The sequence below is a fragment of the Macrotis lagotis genome, chromosome 1 (assembly GCF_037893015.1).
Source record: "Macrotis lagotis isolate mMagLag1 chromosome 1, bilby.v1.9.chrom.fasta, whole genome shotgun sequence".
Lineage (NCBI taxonomy): Eukaryota > Metazoa > Chordata > Mammalia > Peramelemorphia > Peramelidae > Macrotis > Macrotis lagotis.
In genome coordinates this window covers 929982376-929999583 of record NC_133658.1, presented here as the reverse complement: position 1 = coordinate 929999583, position 17208 = coordinate 929982376, and the positions used below count along the sequence as shown (strand labels likewise).

The 17208-nt window shown below is 40.5% G+C and overlaps 1 protein-coding gene across 7 annotated transcripts in view; it reads left to right on the top strand.

Moving 5' to 3' along the window:
- Positions 1-1296: 1296 nt before the first annotated feature.
- Positions 1297-17208, top strand: part of LOC141512178 (uncharacterized) — a 46773-nt gene continuing 30861 nt past the window's right edge. Inside the window, exons 1-3 of one of the 7 annotated variants that reach the window (XM_074221044.1) lie at positions 1322-1379; positions 6069-6152; positions 10878-11022. In XM_074221044.1, the coding sequence (XP_074077145.1) occupies positions 10990-11022 (33 nt within the window). In that variant the 5' untranslated portion in view covers positions 1322-1379; positions 6069-6152; positions 10878-10989. Of the gene's footprint in view, positions 1380-1896; positions 7144-7336; positions 11023-17208 lie in introns of those variants that run through there. The other 6 variants (XM_074221026.1, XM_074221033.1, XM_074221038.1 and 3 more) reach the window with 6 other exon arrangements.

The following is a 17208-nucleotide window of genomic DNA, read 5'->3' as shown; positions in this document are numbered from 1 at the left end:
GGAGGTGTTGTGAACCAATCCGATCATCTGTAAAACAATATGGAATTATGCCTAAGGAGCTATAAAACTGATGATACCTATTGATAAAGCAATACCAATACTAAGCCTATATCCAGAAGAAATCATAAAAAAAATGGGAAAACTTCCACCTGTTCCAAAATATTCATATTATCTTTTTTTGTAGTGGCAACAAATTGGAAATTGAGGGATATCCATCAAATGGGAAATGGCTGAAGAAGTTATGGTTTATGAATGTTAAGGAGTATTGTTGTTTCATAAGACTCTAGAGAAGCATGGAATGAATTACAGGAATTAATGCTGAGTGAAAGGAGCAGAACCAAGAGAACACTGTACCCATTAACAACATGATGTGTTGATCAACCTGGATGGATGCAGCTCCTCTCAACATTTCAAAGAACTAGTAGAACCCTGGGAGACCTGTTATGGAAATTTTGGGAAACAGACTGTCCAAAGGAACCCAACCAGGATGGCGAAGGGTCTCAAGTTCATGCCGTATCACTTGAAGAATCAGCTGAAGAAACTAAGGATACTCAGCCTAGATAAAGAAAAGAATGGAGGTAATAATGACCTAGCTGTGTGGCATTGGGCAAGCCTTGGGCAACCCCATTGGCCTTGCAAAAACCTGGAAAAAGAAAGAATGGGGGTGAGGTGGGGTAGGAGGTGAGAAAGGACTGAAGCCTTGAAGACTTGGTGGCTAGCTTCAACTATCCGATAGGCTTTTTTTCCGAAGGTGGATTAAACTGCACTTCCAAAGGGGAAGATATAGGATTCGTGGTCAGTAATCTCAAGGAAGGCACGTCCCCTCCGAGGTGTCCGGCTCTGCGAGGCCACCAGGACGAGTGGCGGCAGCGGGAGACACATGTCCAGGACGGACAGTGGAGGACGGACACCCAGGCCTGGCCCAGCAGTGCTCCCACAAACAAGGTTTCAGTCAGAGCCCCTCCTGGGCCTCCAAACGCCGTGCCATCCCTGAGAGCCCCTGGCCCCCGCGACTTCGCCCTTCCTACCACTAAGGGGAGACTTCGGACGGTGCCAGGGCAGCACCCCCGAAACAATGAAGGGGTTCCCAGACTTCAAGGTGTCCATCAGGAGCCGGGCGGGGCCCGGGGGGCGGGGCCGGGGCGGGGAGGGCAGGGGGTGCACGTGGAAACCCGCCGGTGGAGGGAGGGAAGGACCGGAAGGAGCCGGGCGAGGCCCGCCCCGCGGAGGCCCGCCCTCGGCGCCACCAACCAGAGGGCGAGAGAGAGAAGCTCCACCCCTTCCGGTCCCGGCTGCTTCCGGTCTCCCACCCGGAAGTTTGGGCTTCCTCCTCCTCGCCTTCATCGCGGCGGCGCGCCGGCGCCTCCGAGGGGAGCCAGGTAGGAGCCCCGGGCCCCGGGGGGCGGGAGGGAGCAGCGCCCCTGGTTGCCGATCCGAGATTTACGGAAAAGGCGGGACACTCGAATTGGCTGCTCCTGTCGCGCGTTATGCCCCCGGCTGGGGGGGCGGGGGAGGCCGGGACCCTCTCTCCCGGGGGCGACGCTCCCCCGGCCCCTTGTCCGGAGAAGTCAAAGTGGGGAACCCTGGGTGGGGCTGCAGTACCGCCCCCCCCGGGTTGGACCCGGATGTGCTGGCGCGTCCCGGGGGGGGGGGCTCCCGTCTAGCGCTCGGGCTCCTCCGCGGAGAGGGGACCCCCCGGGGGCGGGGCCTCCTGCTTCTGGGGGGCTGCCCCGGGACCCCCGCTTCTCCAGCCCCCGCCCCCATGGGAGCCCGGGGAGGGGGCGGCGGCTTCGCGTCTCACAGTGCGCGTGTGCGGGCCCGTGACCCCGGTGACCTGCCCCCCCAGTCTGGGGCCCCGAGCCGGAGCCCCGGCCCGGCCTCCCCGCATCTCGGGCCTCTCGTCGGTGATGGAGGGCGCGGCCGTGGCCGTGACCGTGGCCGTGTGACCAGAAGCCACTTCCGCTTCCCATGGTCAGGGGCAAAGAAGGAAACGGGCCCACGGCCTCGCGTTCGTAGTGTGAGGAATTCCCCGCGGGCCTGAGAAAGTGCAGAGTGGGAGACGTGGCCAAGAAATGTGGTCTGTGTGCGTTTAATCCTTCTCAGGGGAACCGCGGCCGTGGGGGCTCCGGCACATGGCTGAGCAATCGCAGTTGTGGGGTTGCCCTGGAAGGTTCCTTCCTGAGGAGGAAGATGTATTCGGCAGTCATGGGATGTTTTGTAATTGCAAAGGAATTGTAATTACAAAACCCGATTATCTCTTGTGAAGTTTTTTGTATGCTGTGATGTTGATGCCTGGAGTGAGCGTGTGATTGCTTGGAAGGTTCAATAACGGCAATAGCACCAATGATGATGACCCCTTCTGAGGTAGATCTGTGGGTTTGTGCAGTATATAAGGACGGAGAGATTATTTTGGAAAATTTAATAACTCATGACTCAAAGGCCTGGCTGTTCTTACGGCTGTTTTGTGGCATTGGAATCCATAACACCTGGAAGAAATTTCAGGTCACCCACGATGTTCTAATGGTTCAAAAGAATTCTGAAAGTAATCATTTCTATATTGAAGATGGCTAGTTGTTAAAGAAGCTTAGGGACAGAAGTTGCTACCTATACCTATATGTGAAGTGGGACTTAACTGTGTTTGCTTTGAGGGAAAAGCATGTCTATACATAATGGTGATAATTTGAGATTTCTCTGTGGTACTCTCTAGCTCATTGTTATAGGAGGTCTGGGGATGATGGACAAAGTCCCTGCCAAAAGAGATGTTTAGTTATTTTAAACATAGTAAATAAATAAATGGGTTCATTGCAAAAAAGATGATTTTATTTAAAAGAAGTTCTAAATGCAAATTAGGGTTATGGCAATTTTGCATCTCAAAATCCTATCACAATTCATTCACAGCCCTGTCCTCAGGTCTATGAGCAAGAATTAAATTATAATTTTACCTGCCTCTCTTATATCAAATTACAGCCAGGCACACTTGTCATTCTCCTTAGTGCCCAAGCACCTGAAGCACTAAATGGGCAGACCTTGAAGCTGGCCCATTGGGCAAGGCCTGTCTGGAGCCTCTGCCTGTAGAGGACGCCTAATTCATAAGGGGACGGGTCCTCGGGTTGCTCCACTCAGAGCAAATGGCTAGAATCACGCCAGGTGCCTCATAATTACAGATAAGACAGAACCATTGGAACTCTGTCATCTGATCAGCAAAGGTTTTGTCTTGGCACTTTAACGTGACTTTTTTACCACAACCAGTTCCCTGAAAGAAGAGAAATATCAGGATGGTTGCTTATATCAGAATGGCTACTGGTCTATTGTTTTTACCTGCTTTAAAGGAGAGATCCATTCTTCAACTAGAATTTTTAGTCATTCTAAACATGGCCAAAGTTAGAATAGAAAATTTTGTAGCAAATTACCTTTTGGACATGTGCAGTTTTGAAATGCGTATTCAGTCCATTTCTTTATCCTGTTATTAAGCTTTTGGTTACATCTTAATGTGGCATCCATTAACAAATCTGTGTTTTATTGGAACCCATGTTCTTGTAAAAGGTAGTTTGATACTGGCTTCAAGATTACAAAGTAGAATTCTTGCTCTTTATAGACCTAGTTTTTTCCCCTAATTATTGGCCCTCCATTAAATAGTTTTCTCTGATAAAATCTCTCTGGCTTTGCTTGCTCAGTCTTTTTTTCCCATGAGTTTTGTTTCTCTAGCTCAATATCTCCCACACCAGCCTCTGCAGGATGCCAGCCAGCTGTTCCCCACCAACCATTCCCTGGACCGTGCCTCAATGAAGTCCTCGCTGCAATGCATTCATCTCTGAAAGGTCCCCAATAATTTTGAGGGTGAAATAAAGTAGAGAACTGTGAATGTAGCAGAAACAAAATCTGTTAAATGGGTGGAAGTTCTTGCTCTTGAGATTCTGCCTCCCTTGGACATTGTCATTTGTATCTTGTCCCTATTTTGCCATTCACTTGACTTTGGCCTGGATGCTGGGGGTGCAGGAAGTGACCTGTGGAAAGGACAGAAAGGACCAGTACAAAGTTTGCCATTGGGGGTGACCTGGTTCCAAGGCACTCCCAAGCACCACCCTCTGTCTAGCCTACCATAGGGTGGGGATAAAACAGGACTGTGGAGGTAATTTAAATATTTATGTAAACATTATTTGGGCGTTTCCACATGTCTCCATTGGCCTGGCAAAATAGGAAAATGTTTCTGTATTTTGAGGTGTTAATGCGAGCCAAGCCAGGGTGTCCAAAAATATCACTTTGATAAATTTGATAGCGCTATCCAGTTCTTGCTTCTTCTGGCCCTTCCTTAATCCATGTGGAGCTCTGGGGGCCTCCCCATTTGATCTGGTTGAGCTAAGCCCCTGGGCTGTCTGCCCTTCTCTCTCTTTTTCTCTCTCCCTTTCCAGACTTCTCCTGAGCCTGCCAGCTGGCCTCCCAAGATGAATTATCAGTTCATAAGGCTTTTCCTTAATCTCTCCACTTTTCCTATCACTTTCTTTTGTTATAGCTTCTTTTAATAAAAGTGATTGTTCACAGTCAGATAATCTAACAATTGGTAACAATATGACTTTTTTTTAGGTTTTTTTTTTTGAAAGACAAATGGAGTTTTTTGAAAGAAAAATGGAGTTAAGTGGTTTACCCAAGGCCACACAGCTAGGTAATTATTAAGTGTCTGAAGCTGGATTTGAACTCAGGTTGTTCTGACTCCAGGGCTAGTGCTCTATCCACTGCACCACTTAGCCACCCAACAATATGACTTTTAATAGCTTTAATTTTTTCATCTGAAAATTGCCTCTTCCTATCCTTTGTCCATTTATTAACTGGCGAGTGACTTGTAATCTTATAAATTTGATTCAGTTCAATAGCCATTTTAGGATTGAGGTTCTTTGTCAGAAACACTAGATGTGAAAAGTGTTTCCCAGCTTGCTGGCTTCCTTCTAATTTTTTCTGCATTAGTTTTATTTGTGCAAAAACTATTTAGTTTCATATCCTCGAAATCATCTACTTTGCAATTTATGTTTTCTCCTTTGTTCATAAATCCCCCCCCTCATAATTCTGATAGATAAATGATTTCTTCTTCCACTTGGTTTATCTAAATCATATATGTCTTAACTCGTTTCAACCTTATTTTGGTTATAATTAGAAAACAGGCATCCTTGTTTCAACTCTATTATTATTAGGAATGCTGTTTATCCCCATTCCATATAGTGATTCCTGATGGTTTTAGAGAGATCCTTCTTATCAATTTAAGGAAAAGTCAATTCCTATGTATGCTGTCTAAGATGTTAGTCTATACAGTTTCTCCCATTCCATTTCCCAGTTTTTCCCCTGGTTTTTGTTAAAGAGTGAGTTCTTACCACAAACAATTGATCACTATAGTCATGTACTTTTGTTCCTGATCCACTGATCCACCTCTCTATTTCTTAACCAGTCTTGATGATGGCTACTTAACAGTAGACTTTTAGCTCTGAAACAACTGAGTCCTCTTCCTTTGCATTTTTTTCATTAATTCCCTTGTGATTCTTGAACCCGTAGTGTTCTTCATGAATATTGATACTATACTTTTAGTTTTGTGAAATATTTATTGGTGGTTTGATTGTTATGGCACTGAACAAGTAATTTAATTTGAATGAAATTCTCATTTTTATTATGTAAACTTGACCTAATCATGAACAATTTTACCACTTGTGTAGTTCTGACTTTATTTTCATGAAAAGTATTTTGTAATTATGTTCATATAGTTTCTGGGTTTGTCTTGAGAAGCATATTCCCAAGTATTTTATGTTGTCTACATTTATGTTAAATGGAATTTCTCCTTATCTCTTGCTGTTGGGGTTTGTTGGTTATATACAGAAAGGATGATTTTTGTGTGCTTCTTTTATATCCTACATCTTTGGTAAAGTTAATTGCTTCAAGAAGCTTTTTAGTTGATTTTATAGTATTTTCTAAGTACACCAACAGATTATCTACAAAGAGTGAAAGTTGAGTTTCCTTATTGCATATTCTAATTCCTTCAATTTCTTTTACTTATTATTAAAGTTATTGTTTTTTTTCTTTTTTTTTAGGTTTTTTTTCCAAGGAACTCGGCCTAATGACTTGCCTGAGGTCACACGGCTAGTAATTATCAAGTGTCTGAGACAGGATTTGAAGTGAGATTCTATTGCTTTATCCACTCAACCACCAGGAACCCTTAAAAACTAACATTTCAATACAATATTAAATACTAGTGTGCTTTTTGGGAAGGCTAAATTTATCCCCATGACAGATAATGCTTCCTCGTGGTTTCAAATGATACTCTTTGTCATTTGAAGGAAAACTGTATTTATTCTTCTGTTAGCTAGTGTTTAAATAGGAATGGTTGCTGTGTTTTTCTGAAGGCTTTTTCACTATTTATTGAGATAATCATATAATTTCTGTTAATTTTGTTACTGACATGGTCAGTTAGATTGATTGTTTTCCTCATGTTGAATTATCCATGCCTACTGGTATAAATCTTACATAATCCTGGTGTATTATCCCAGTAATAACTTGTTGCCATCTCTTTGCTAAAATCCCTATTCATTACGAAAATTGGTCTATAATTTCTTTATCTGTTTTGGCTCGTTCTTGTTTAGGTGTCAGTGCCATATTGGTGTCTAAAAAGGAATTTGGAAGAACTCCCCCCCCTTTTTTTTTATAAAATAATTTAGGGGCAGCTAGGTGGCACAGTGGATAGAGCAACCAGCCCTGGAGTCAGGAGTACCTGGGTTCAAATCCGGTATCAGACACTTAATAATTACCTAGCTGTGTGGCCTTGGGCAAGCCACTTAACCCCATTTGCCTTGCAAAAATCCTAAAAATAAAATAAAATAAAATAATTTAAACTTTTTTCCTAAAAATACTTTCCTGGCTACTTTTCTTCCACAATTTCATATTCAATCTCAAATCAATGGCTTGACCCCATGAACTGGATTTCAGGTACCAAAAAGTTCCTCTTATTTCTTAGAAAGTGCCAACCATGAGACTTTTCAGAAGCCTAGATGTTTGCTCACTTTTGGGTAAAATGATGTAACAAATGCTCACAGACCTCAACCCCATTTACTCAGGGATTGGTTATATCCTTCAGGGCTCTGCTCCAGACCTGTCCAGTTAAAACTCAAGGTGAAGAGTTTTCCTTGACCTTCAGTTGTTACTAGACAGCTTGGGCACAAGAAAGCTGGGGGGGAGGGAGAGAAGGTGAGTGTATGTGTTTTTGTGGGGGGGGGGGGGACTAGCCAGGTTTAAAGAGAGCAATGATGTGGTATGTGCAGAAAAAAAAAAAGAGTGAAATGGGATTTTTGTTTGTCTTCTCTAGTAAGGGACATCCCAGAACATCAATGAGGAGACGGCAGCAATTTGAATGTGTGTGTGTGGGGTGAAGAGTTAAGCTGGAAGTGCCAAAAATGCCAGTGAGTCCAAAACATGGCAGAAGAAAGCAGGGCACTGTTACTATTGTATTCAGTATCAGGCCTATTTTTATAAAGAAATGGTCTGTAGGTAAGAGATGCTGCCAGCTACGTAGACCACCCTCTTATGTCTATGGAAATGGCTGCATTGACCAATGCTGATGTAGCATTTGGTATAGCATTTAGTATGGTTTCTGGTATGATTTTGTAACAGTTGCTTTGTATTTTATAATATATTTTAAAATACTTTTAAAAGTTTCTTTATTTTCTTTCTTCCTTCCGGTAATTATATCTAATTATTACCTTTGTGTATGTTGTTTATTACATTTGAAATTTAGAATATCTCTAGAAATATATACAAATTGGATGAGAATCAGGTAAAAATGTTATTTTAAAAAAGGATTCTGGGAGCAATGGTTTATTGCTTGTGTTTCTTTGAAGATGGATAATAAGTGAGCCTATTAATAAAGATAATTGCTTTTATAAAATATTGCCGTTTGAAATTACTGTATTTATACATTTTATTTAACTGTAGGTAATGGAAAATACTTGGAAATTTATCTGCCAGACAAACCCAGAAACTATATGAAAATAATTATAAAATACAATTTGTGTATGAAAACACTTAAAGTCAGATCCAAACAATTGGAAAAATGTCAATTGCTCATGGACAAGGACCGTTAACATAATAAAAATGACAATGCATCCAAATTTATCTACTTATTCTGTGCTTTGTCAAATTACCAAAAGATTATTTTATAGAGCGAGAAAAAAGAGTAAAAAATATTGAAAGCAAGGAGGTCTAGTTGTACCAGATCTAAACTTCTATTATGAAGTGGTCATCATCAGAATTGTTTGGTTTGGGCTACGAAAGAGAGTGGAAGAGCAGTAGATCAGATTAGGTACAGAAGAAGCTGTAGTTAATGACAGAAATAAGTACTGTTAGGTAAATCCAAAGATTCCACTTTCTGGGCTAAGAACTCAACAGGCATAGACCAACATGTCACATCCTCTTCCAAAATCTGGTCAAAATAGGACCATGATTTCCACAGAAAAGGTGATGTCACAAGCCATTTAGGAGAACCTGGAATAGCTTCTCTATTTCCTCTAAAGAGGAGAGGAGTTCGTGACCAAACAAGAGGCAGAGAATATTATAAAATGCAAAATATCATGCTGTTTGTATTAAATTTAAAAAGCTTTTTTGCATAAATAAAAATAATGCTATCAAAAACAGAAGAAATGGGGGCAGCTAGGTGGCACAGTGAATGGGGCAGTTAGGTGGCACAATGAATAGAGCACCGGCCTTGGAGTCAGGAGTACCTGGGTTCAAATCTGACCTCAGACACTTAATAATTACCTAGCTGTGTGGCCTTGGGCAAGCCAATTAACCTCATTGCCTTGAAAAATCTAAAAACAAACAAAAGAACCCAGAAGAAATGTAAAAAGCTGGGGAACTATTTTTACAGTTGGTGTCTCTGATAAAGGAAATATTTCTAAAAGATAAAGAGAACCGAGTCAAATTTATAAGAATATAAGTCATTCTCCAGTTGATAAATGGTCAGATATGAATGATTAGCTTTCAGATGGAGAAGTTAAAGCTATCTATAGCCTCATGAAAAAACACTTCAAATCATTATTCTTTAGAGAAACGCAAATTAAAACAACTCTAAGGCAACTAGGTGACACATTGTAAAGAGCACTGTCCCTGGGATCAGTTGAACATTATTCTGAATTATCTTCCACAAAAAAAATCATGTCCGCCTTCTGTCCATTTGACTTTGGAGCTGATCTCATCAGAGTTTGACTCTGGAGCTTATATCATCAGACAGTAGTGGAGGGTGTGAACCCTAACACTGAAAAAAAACCTTAAAAAAAATAGTGTTCCAGTATAATGACAGAAAATATTAGTTGGACATTTAAAATTTTTTTCTTTTACATCTTATCTCTAAGCTTTATGTGAAAGTAATGACCACACCTGAACTGGGAAAGAGTAGAACTTTTTTGTTTAAACAGAGAATAGGTTAAATTCTTTCCTTCCCTTGTGGCCTATCCTTCTAAGTAGCCCCAGTGCTCAGAGACTGTCATGCTTGTACAAAACTCTGGTCTCTTCCTGGCTGGACCTATCTCCCAGCATCTGGTTCATCCTCCAGAGTTTGTAATAACAACAGGGGGAGATATCCATTCTCTTAATTTCTTATCTATTATGTGCAAACTCACTACACTAATAAATTCAGTCTTTTACCAGGAGTAAAATTTTGAGAATTTTATTTTATTTTGACAAGGGTCGCTCTGATCCAGTTATATTTAATCCTGATTTTTACAAAGTTCCTTGTCAAAGGATAATTTAGTTTAAGTTTTTACAGCTGTACCTGGTCAGAGGTTGATGTGTCTTAGCTATTGGAAGGAATGGAACCTCTGCTCCTTAGACTTTGAAAGGAAGACTTGTCAAGTCTTCTTTATTTCAGAAAAGAATTGCAACCTTTATCATTTGAAAGAAAGATCTGGTTCTCCTTTAGATTTGGAAAACAAGGACTCACCCTGCCCCAAGTACTTAAACTTAAAAAAGCTATTACCTCTCTCCTGGAAAATAGGATCTCAGTAGATGGTTCTCTGGTATCAAACAATAGAATGATCTACTGGGAATTTAAGGTTTTATCTATGCTCTTATCCCCTATATTCTGTTCCCCTTCCCTTTCTTCCTGATCCTGTGGTTAGCCTTCATTATTCAATTAAAAATAAAGCAAAAGGAAATGATAGATTGGGGCAGCTAGGTAGATAGAGTTCTGTCCCAGGGGTCAGGAGGTCTGGAGTTAAAATATGGTCTCAGTCACTTAAGAATTACCTAGCTTTGTGACTTGGGGAAGCCTTACAAAAACACCCCCTCAACAAAAGAAAATGATAGTTTATAGAGGAATTTATCTTGTTTAATGTGAAGAGGTCAGGTTCCTATCTTTACAGAATGGTCTTTGTCTAATTGGTGATTCAACTGAGAAAGTCAGACTTGCAGATGCACCTAGAGGGGACCCTGGATAAGTCATAGAGACCGAATCAGGCTTCATATTTATATCTGGGAGACACAAATCTACTTACCAGGTTTAGTGGTGGAGAAACCAAGTTTGGATGAGAATTTAAAAGTTTTAGAAATTTCATTTTTACACTTAATGTAGGAGGTAGGATGTAAGGAAGTCAGAGGACATTTGGAAAGAATAATTCTGATCAGGAGCCACTGAAACTCTGACCTGATCCCATCTGGGTGGCCACAACCTCCAATGTTTCTTGGCTTTCTCTAGGATCTTGGTGAAAGGGAGAGGGATGAAAGGGAAGGAAGAAGAAGGGGAACAGTTGCTTTCCAAACCTCACCCTACCTTTAGTCTTTCTCCTTCCCTTGGAGTCTCTCCCCTGAGGAGAAGTCAAGGGTCTGTGAACCCTAATCTCTGCTTTTCCATATAGGTCAGCCTCTTGCCCAGGAAGCAAAAGAGAGAGACCTCATCCCTTCTGGGAACCTTCTCCTTCCTCAGAGGACCCAGACATACCCCAAGCAGGGAGACCAAAGCCAGAGGGAATGGCCCCTGGGAGATATAGTCCTCCACCGCAGGTAAGTGCAGTCTATCCACAGATCAACCTGGGGGGGGGAGAGGGTCTGATAAGAGAGAACCCAGTCTCAGATGAAAATTGGGATTTTTATACTTATTGACTATCAAAAGACAGGATCTAAGAAGCCACCTCTGGCATATCCAGTAAGAAAAGGGAGAGGCCCCTACTTCAGGACTGGGCTAGGAGCTAAAAGGAGGTCCCTCTCAGTTATGCCAGGACCTCCACAAATGTGAAGTGCCCCCTTCAGGATATTGGCACACTCAGGGACCTTTGATGTAATTGGATGAGTTTTTTTTTTAAAGAAATATTTTATTTATTTTGAGTTTTACAATTTTTTTCCCCCTAGTCTTGCTTCCCTCCCCCCACCCCCACAGAAGGCATTCTGTTAGTCTGTACATTGTTTCCATGGTATGCATTGATCTCAGTTGAAAGTGATGAGAGAGAAATCATATCCTTAAGGAAGGAAAATAAAGTATAAGAGATAGCAAAATTACATAATAAGATAATGGGTTTTTTTATCGAAGGTAATAGTCTTTGGTCTTTGTTCAAACTCCACAGTTCTTTTTCTAGATACAGATGGTATTCTCCATCACAGATATCCCAAAATTGTGTGCGATGAGATATTAAAGATCAACATTCTAGGGGCAGCTAGGTGGCCCAGTGGATAGAGCACCATCCCTGGAGTCAAGGGGACCTGAGTTCAAATTCGGCCTCTGACACTTAATAAATGCCTAACTGTATGACCTTAGGCAAGTTACTCTTAATTTCATTGTCTTAAATAAATAAAATTTAAAAAAAAGATCAACAGTCTTTTGCCTAGAAAGAAAGATTTTTGTTGCTGCTTTGAAGGAATCTTAGGGGAGGAGAATAACATTCCCACCTGGAGAAACAACCATTGGACAGTCACTGAGTCTGGCATGCCTTCATGAAGGATTAGTCAAATGCAGGGGTCCTGGTTCAGGGAGGAAGAAAAGGTGTAAGGAGACCAGAAAGATAGTTTGGGCTTTCACATGTCACTTTACTCTGCCAGAATTTTTCCAAAGAACAGATGACTTGCTCTTCTTGCCTGAATTATCAGGCTATCCACCATGGAGTTCTCAAACTGTCTTTTTTTTTTTTTTTTTTGAGATTTTTGCAAGGCAAATGGGGTTAAGTGGCTTGCCCAAGACCACACAGCTAGGTAATTATTAATTGTCTGAGACCGGATTTGAACCCAGGAACTCCTGACTCCAGGGCCATTGCTTTATCCATTGTGCCACCTAGCCACCCCCTCAAACTGTCTTTCCAAAGTAGCAATCATCAAAACCATCTTCCACGTAGTAGAGTGATGGATCAATGGACTAGACTCCATAAGCATCTCATAATGACAATAGTTATCTAGTGTCAGATAAACCCTCCAATCCAGGTTTTTCTTTGACTAAAACTACTGGTAAACCTCGAGCAGCACAGTATAGCAGAAACTAGCCATACTGTGGACTAAGAAAAGGGCAAAATGCCTAGAGGAATTCACCATGAAGGATGATTCCATAAACAAATTAGCAAAGCGAATAATAGTTTACCTATCAGATTCCAGTTAGGGAAGAATTTATAAACCATAAAAGAAATAAGGAATATTCCAAAATGTGAAATGACTAACTTTGATTATCTTAAATTAAATGGTTATTAAGCACATAAATCCAATGGAACCTATATTAGAAGGAAGAATTAAATTTTTGGTGAAAATATTTTGTTTTGTTTTGTTTTGTTTTATTTTTTTAATTTTACAAAGGCTTATTTTTACTTTCACAATTTTTGCCCCAATCTTGCTTCCCTCCCCCCACCCCCACCAAAGGTAGTTTGTTAGTCTTTATATCATTTGCATAGTATGCACTGATCTAATTTGAATGTGATGAGAGAGAAATCACATCCAGAAAAAGCAGAAACCTTTAGTATGAGATATAGCAGAATTACATAACAGGATGCAGATGGCATTCTCCATCAAAGATATCCCAAAATTGTGCCTGATTGATGGCCTATTGGTATGAGCAAATTCATTAAGCTTGATCATCACCCCCATGTTGCTGTTAGGGTATACAGTGTTCTTCTGGTCCTGCTCATCTCACTCATCAGTTCACGCAGATCCTTCCAGGCTTCCCTGAATTTCCATCCCTGCTGGTTTCTAATGTAACAATAGTGTTCCATGACATACATATACCACAGTTTGTTAAACCACTCCCCAATTGATGGGCATTCCCTCATTTCCATTTCTTTACCACCACAAAGAGAGCTACTATGAACATTTTTGTACAGGTGATTTCCTTACCCTTTTTCTTAATCTCTTCAGGGTAATACCTAGTAATGGTATTCCTGGATCAAAGAGTATGCACATTTTTGTTGCCCTTTGGGCATAATTCCAAAGTGTTCTCCAGAAAGGATGGATGAGTTTAGAGCTCCAGCAACAATGTATTATTGTCCTGGATTTCCCACAACCCTTCCAACAATGATCATTGTCCTTTCTGGTTATATTGGCCAGTCTGAGAGGTGTGAGGTGGTACCTGAGAGGTGTTTTAATTTGCATTTCTCTAATAATTAGTGATTTAGAGCAGTTTTTCATATGGGTATGGATTGCTTTGGTTTCCTCATCTGTAAATTGCCTTCCATATCCTCTGACCATTTTTCAGTTGGGGAATGGCTTGTCTTTTTTTTTTAAATTTGACTCAGTTTTCTGTATATTTTAGAGATGAGTCTTTTGTCAGAAACAGTTTCCCAATTTACTACATTTCTTTTGATCTTGGTTACAGTGGTTTTGTCTGTGCAGAACCTTTTTAATTTAATCAAAATTATCTAGTTTGTTTTTAATGATGTTCTCCATCTCTTCCTTGGTCCTAAATTGCACTAGTTTTCATAGATCTGACAGGTAAACTATTCCTTGATCTTCTACTTTGCTTCTAGTATAGTTTTTTATGTCTCTTACCTTGGTCTAATTTTAGTAACTTCCATACTAACTTCCAATTTTCCCGAGAGTTTTTATCCCAATATCTGGACTCTTTGGGTTTATCAAACAGCAGATTACTATAATTATTTCTTGCTATTGCACCTAGTCTATTCCACTGGCCCACCACTCTATTTCTTGGTCAATACCAGACAATTTTGATGACTGATGCTTTTTAATATAATTTTAGATCCAGTAAGACTAAACCACCTTATTTTGCAATTTTTTTCATTAAATCTCTGGACTTTTTATTTCTTCACATGAATTTATTCCTTTTTAAGGAGGTATTGTTTTTAAATCATTCTGTCTGAATCACAGAAAGGTAATGAGTGACCATCACTTCTGACTGTTCTCTCTACTAAAATTACAATTATTGAGAGTTATTAGAGTGTTTCTCCAAGGTAAGGATATATCCAATTTCATCTTATTGAATAACATATTCTCAAATAAGCCATGCGTATCCATCTCTTCTGGCTAATTAAGTTGTATCTAAAAGTTACAATTCTTGAGAATTGTTAAAGTCTTTTTTTCAGGTAGGGATATTGCCAATTTCATCTTATTTGCTAATAGGGTTTTTTTTTCCCCATTCCCCCCTCCTTTTTTTTTTGTTTTGTTTTGTTCTTTAGGTTTTTGCAAGGCAAATGGGATTAAGTGGCTTGCCCAAGGCCACATAGCTAGGTAATTATTAAGTGTCTGAGACCAGATTTGAACCCAGGTACTCCTGACTCCAGGGCTGGTACTTTATCCACTGCACCACCTAGCTGCCCCACCCCCTCCTTTTTAAAAAAATTTTACCTTTTCATGTGTCTCTTGATTCTCCTGTTTAAAGTCCAGATTTTCTATTAAGCTCGGGTCTTTTCATCAGGAAAAGTTGGAGGTCTCCTATTTCATTAAATGTCCATCTTTTGCTCTGAAAGAGAAGATTCAGTTTTCTGGCTGCATTTCAAGCTCCCTTGCTTTTTGGAAAATTGCATTCCAGGCCCTTCGATCCCTTAATGTTGATGCTGCCAGGTCCTATGACTCCTTGGTATTGAAATTGTTTCTTTCTGGCTACTTGTAGGATTTTCTCTTTTATAGGATGGTTCTGGAATTTGCATACAACATTCCTTGGTGTTTTCATTTGGGGATCCCTTTCTGGAGGGGATTGATGTATTTTTTTGAATAATTATTTTGCCCTCTGGTTCCATGATATCATGGCAGTTTTCCATCACTAAATCCTGTAATATTGAGTCCATGTTTTTTTTCTCTTCAGTGTTTTCAGGAAGACCAATAATTTTTAGATTATCTCTACTTGATCTATTCCTGAGGTCAGTGGTTTTGCCAATAACATATTAATATTTTCTTCTCCTTTTTCAATTTTTTGGTTTTGTTTGACCAGTTCTTGTTGTCTCATGAAGTCATTGGTTTCTATAGAATCCATTCTTTTTTTTAAGGGAAGAATTTTCTTCATTTACCTTTTGCAACTCCTTTCCCAACTGATCAATTCTATTTTTGTAAGAGTTTTCCCTTTGTTCATTTGAGGTTTTGAGAGAATTATTTTGTTTTTGCATTTGTCCAATTGTATTTTCCAATGATTTGTTTTCTTGTTGCAAGGTGTTAATTTCCTCTTCAATTTCTTTTGCCAAATTTTCCAATTGATTTTGAAACTCCTTCCTGATTTCTTCAAGGAAATTTTTCTGTGCTGGAGACCAAATCATATTCTCCTCAGGTGTTCTATGTCTTTCTGAATTAGGGTCTTTTCCTTCTAGGAATTTTTCTATGGTTCTCCCCTTTACCCTGGCCTTTCTTCATTTTCCTAAGATCTTGTGTTGGGGGAGGGGGCTGGTTCACAAAGGTTTGGTATTGAGAGCCCTAGAGGCTTTACACCCTAAGTATAATATCTCCAGGTGGCCAGTAGGGGGTACTGGAAGCTATGCTCACTGAGTGGCTATTAGGGGGTGTTGGAGGGTTTTTTTTTTCCTTAGGTTTATTGCAAGGCAATGGGTTAAGTGGCTTGCCCAACACCACACAGCTAGGTAATTATTAAGTGTCTGAGACCAGATTTGAACCCAGGTACTCCTGACTCTGAGGCCACTGCTTTATCCACTACTCCACCTAGCCGCACCAGTTGGAGGCTTTTCTTACTGAATATAATATCTCCTCCCAGCCAGTAGGGGCTGCTAGAGTCTGGAACTTTCTCTTCAGCCCTTCCTGTAAGTCCCAGAGCAGTCCCAAGGCCCTGCCTCCATTCTCTGGTTGTTTCTCAGAGCTAAGTGGTTCCCATAGTCAAGTGGTTCCCTCAGCAAAAGGCCCCAGGGCTGATCTTAGATTAGTTTGGCTCTAGCCCCTCCTCCACAGGCTGTAGGCACTTTGCACTCACAACAACCCTGTTATCCCCATAGACAGACCCTGAGGTAAGTGTTGTTCTCCTAGCTTCTCTTTCTGGCTTTCCTCACTAGGTCTTCCTCTTAACTTAACTTAGCTTCCATTATGAGGTTTATTTCATGTTGTTTATGAGGGAAGATCAGGAGACTTCAGCACAGGGCCTGGCTTCTCTCCACCATCTTGGGAAAAGTATTTTACATGTGTCTGTGAGAAAGATATCATTTCTCAACTATCTAAAGAATATTTCCCTATTTATTTGTAATATATGAAATAAAACAACTATTTCTATGACTTAATATAATAAAAAAGTTGATTGCACATAAAACCTCAAATACAATATATATTTTTTCCTTCTTCCATCCCCCTCTCCACTTCAGAAATATCTGTCAGTAAACAGAAATAAAAATGTGTATATGTAATATTATTCCACTAATTCTTTTATTTGTCAGTTGTTACTGTTTATGTAGAAATTGGCTTTATCCATGGGGTAACTAGGGGGTGCAGTGCATAGAGCACCGGCTCTGGAGTCCAGACTACCTGAGTTCAAATCCAGCCTCAGACAATTACCTAGCTGGGTGGCCTTGGGTAAGCCACTTAATTTGTCTTTATCCATGATTTGAATGTTAATGTAGTCTCTCCCCTAACAATAGTCTCTTTTAACAATATTGATTTTACTGGATACAATGTTCTCTTGGTTCTATGCATTTCACTCTTCATTACTTCATTTTAGTCTCTGTCTTATTCTAAAGTCATTCTGCTCATCATTTCTTATTGAACAGGGGCATTCCTTTGCAGTCATGTCCCACAGCTTGTTCCCCTATTCCTTAAATAATGAGCATTCCCAAAATGTCC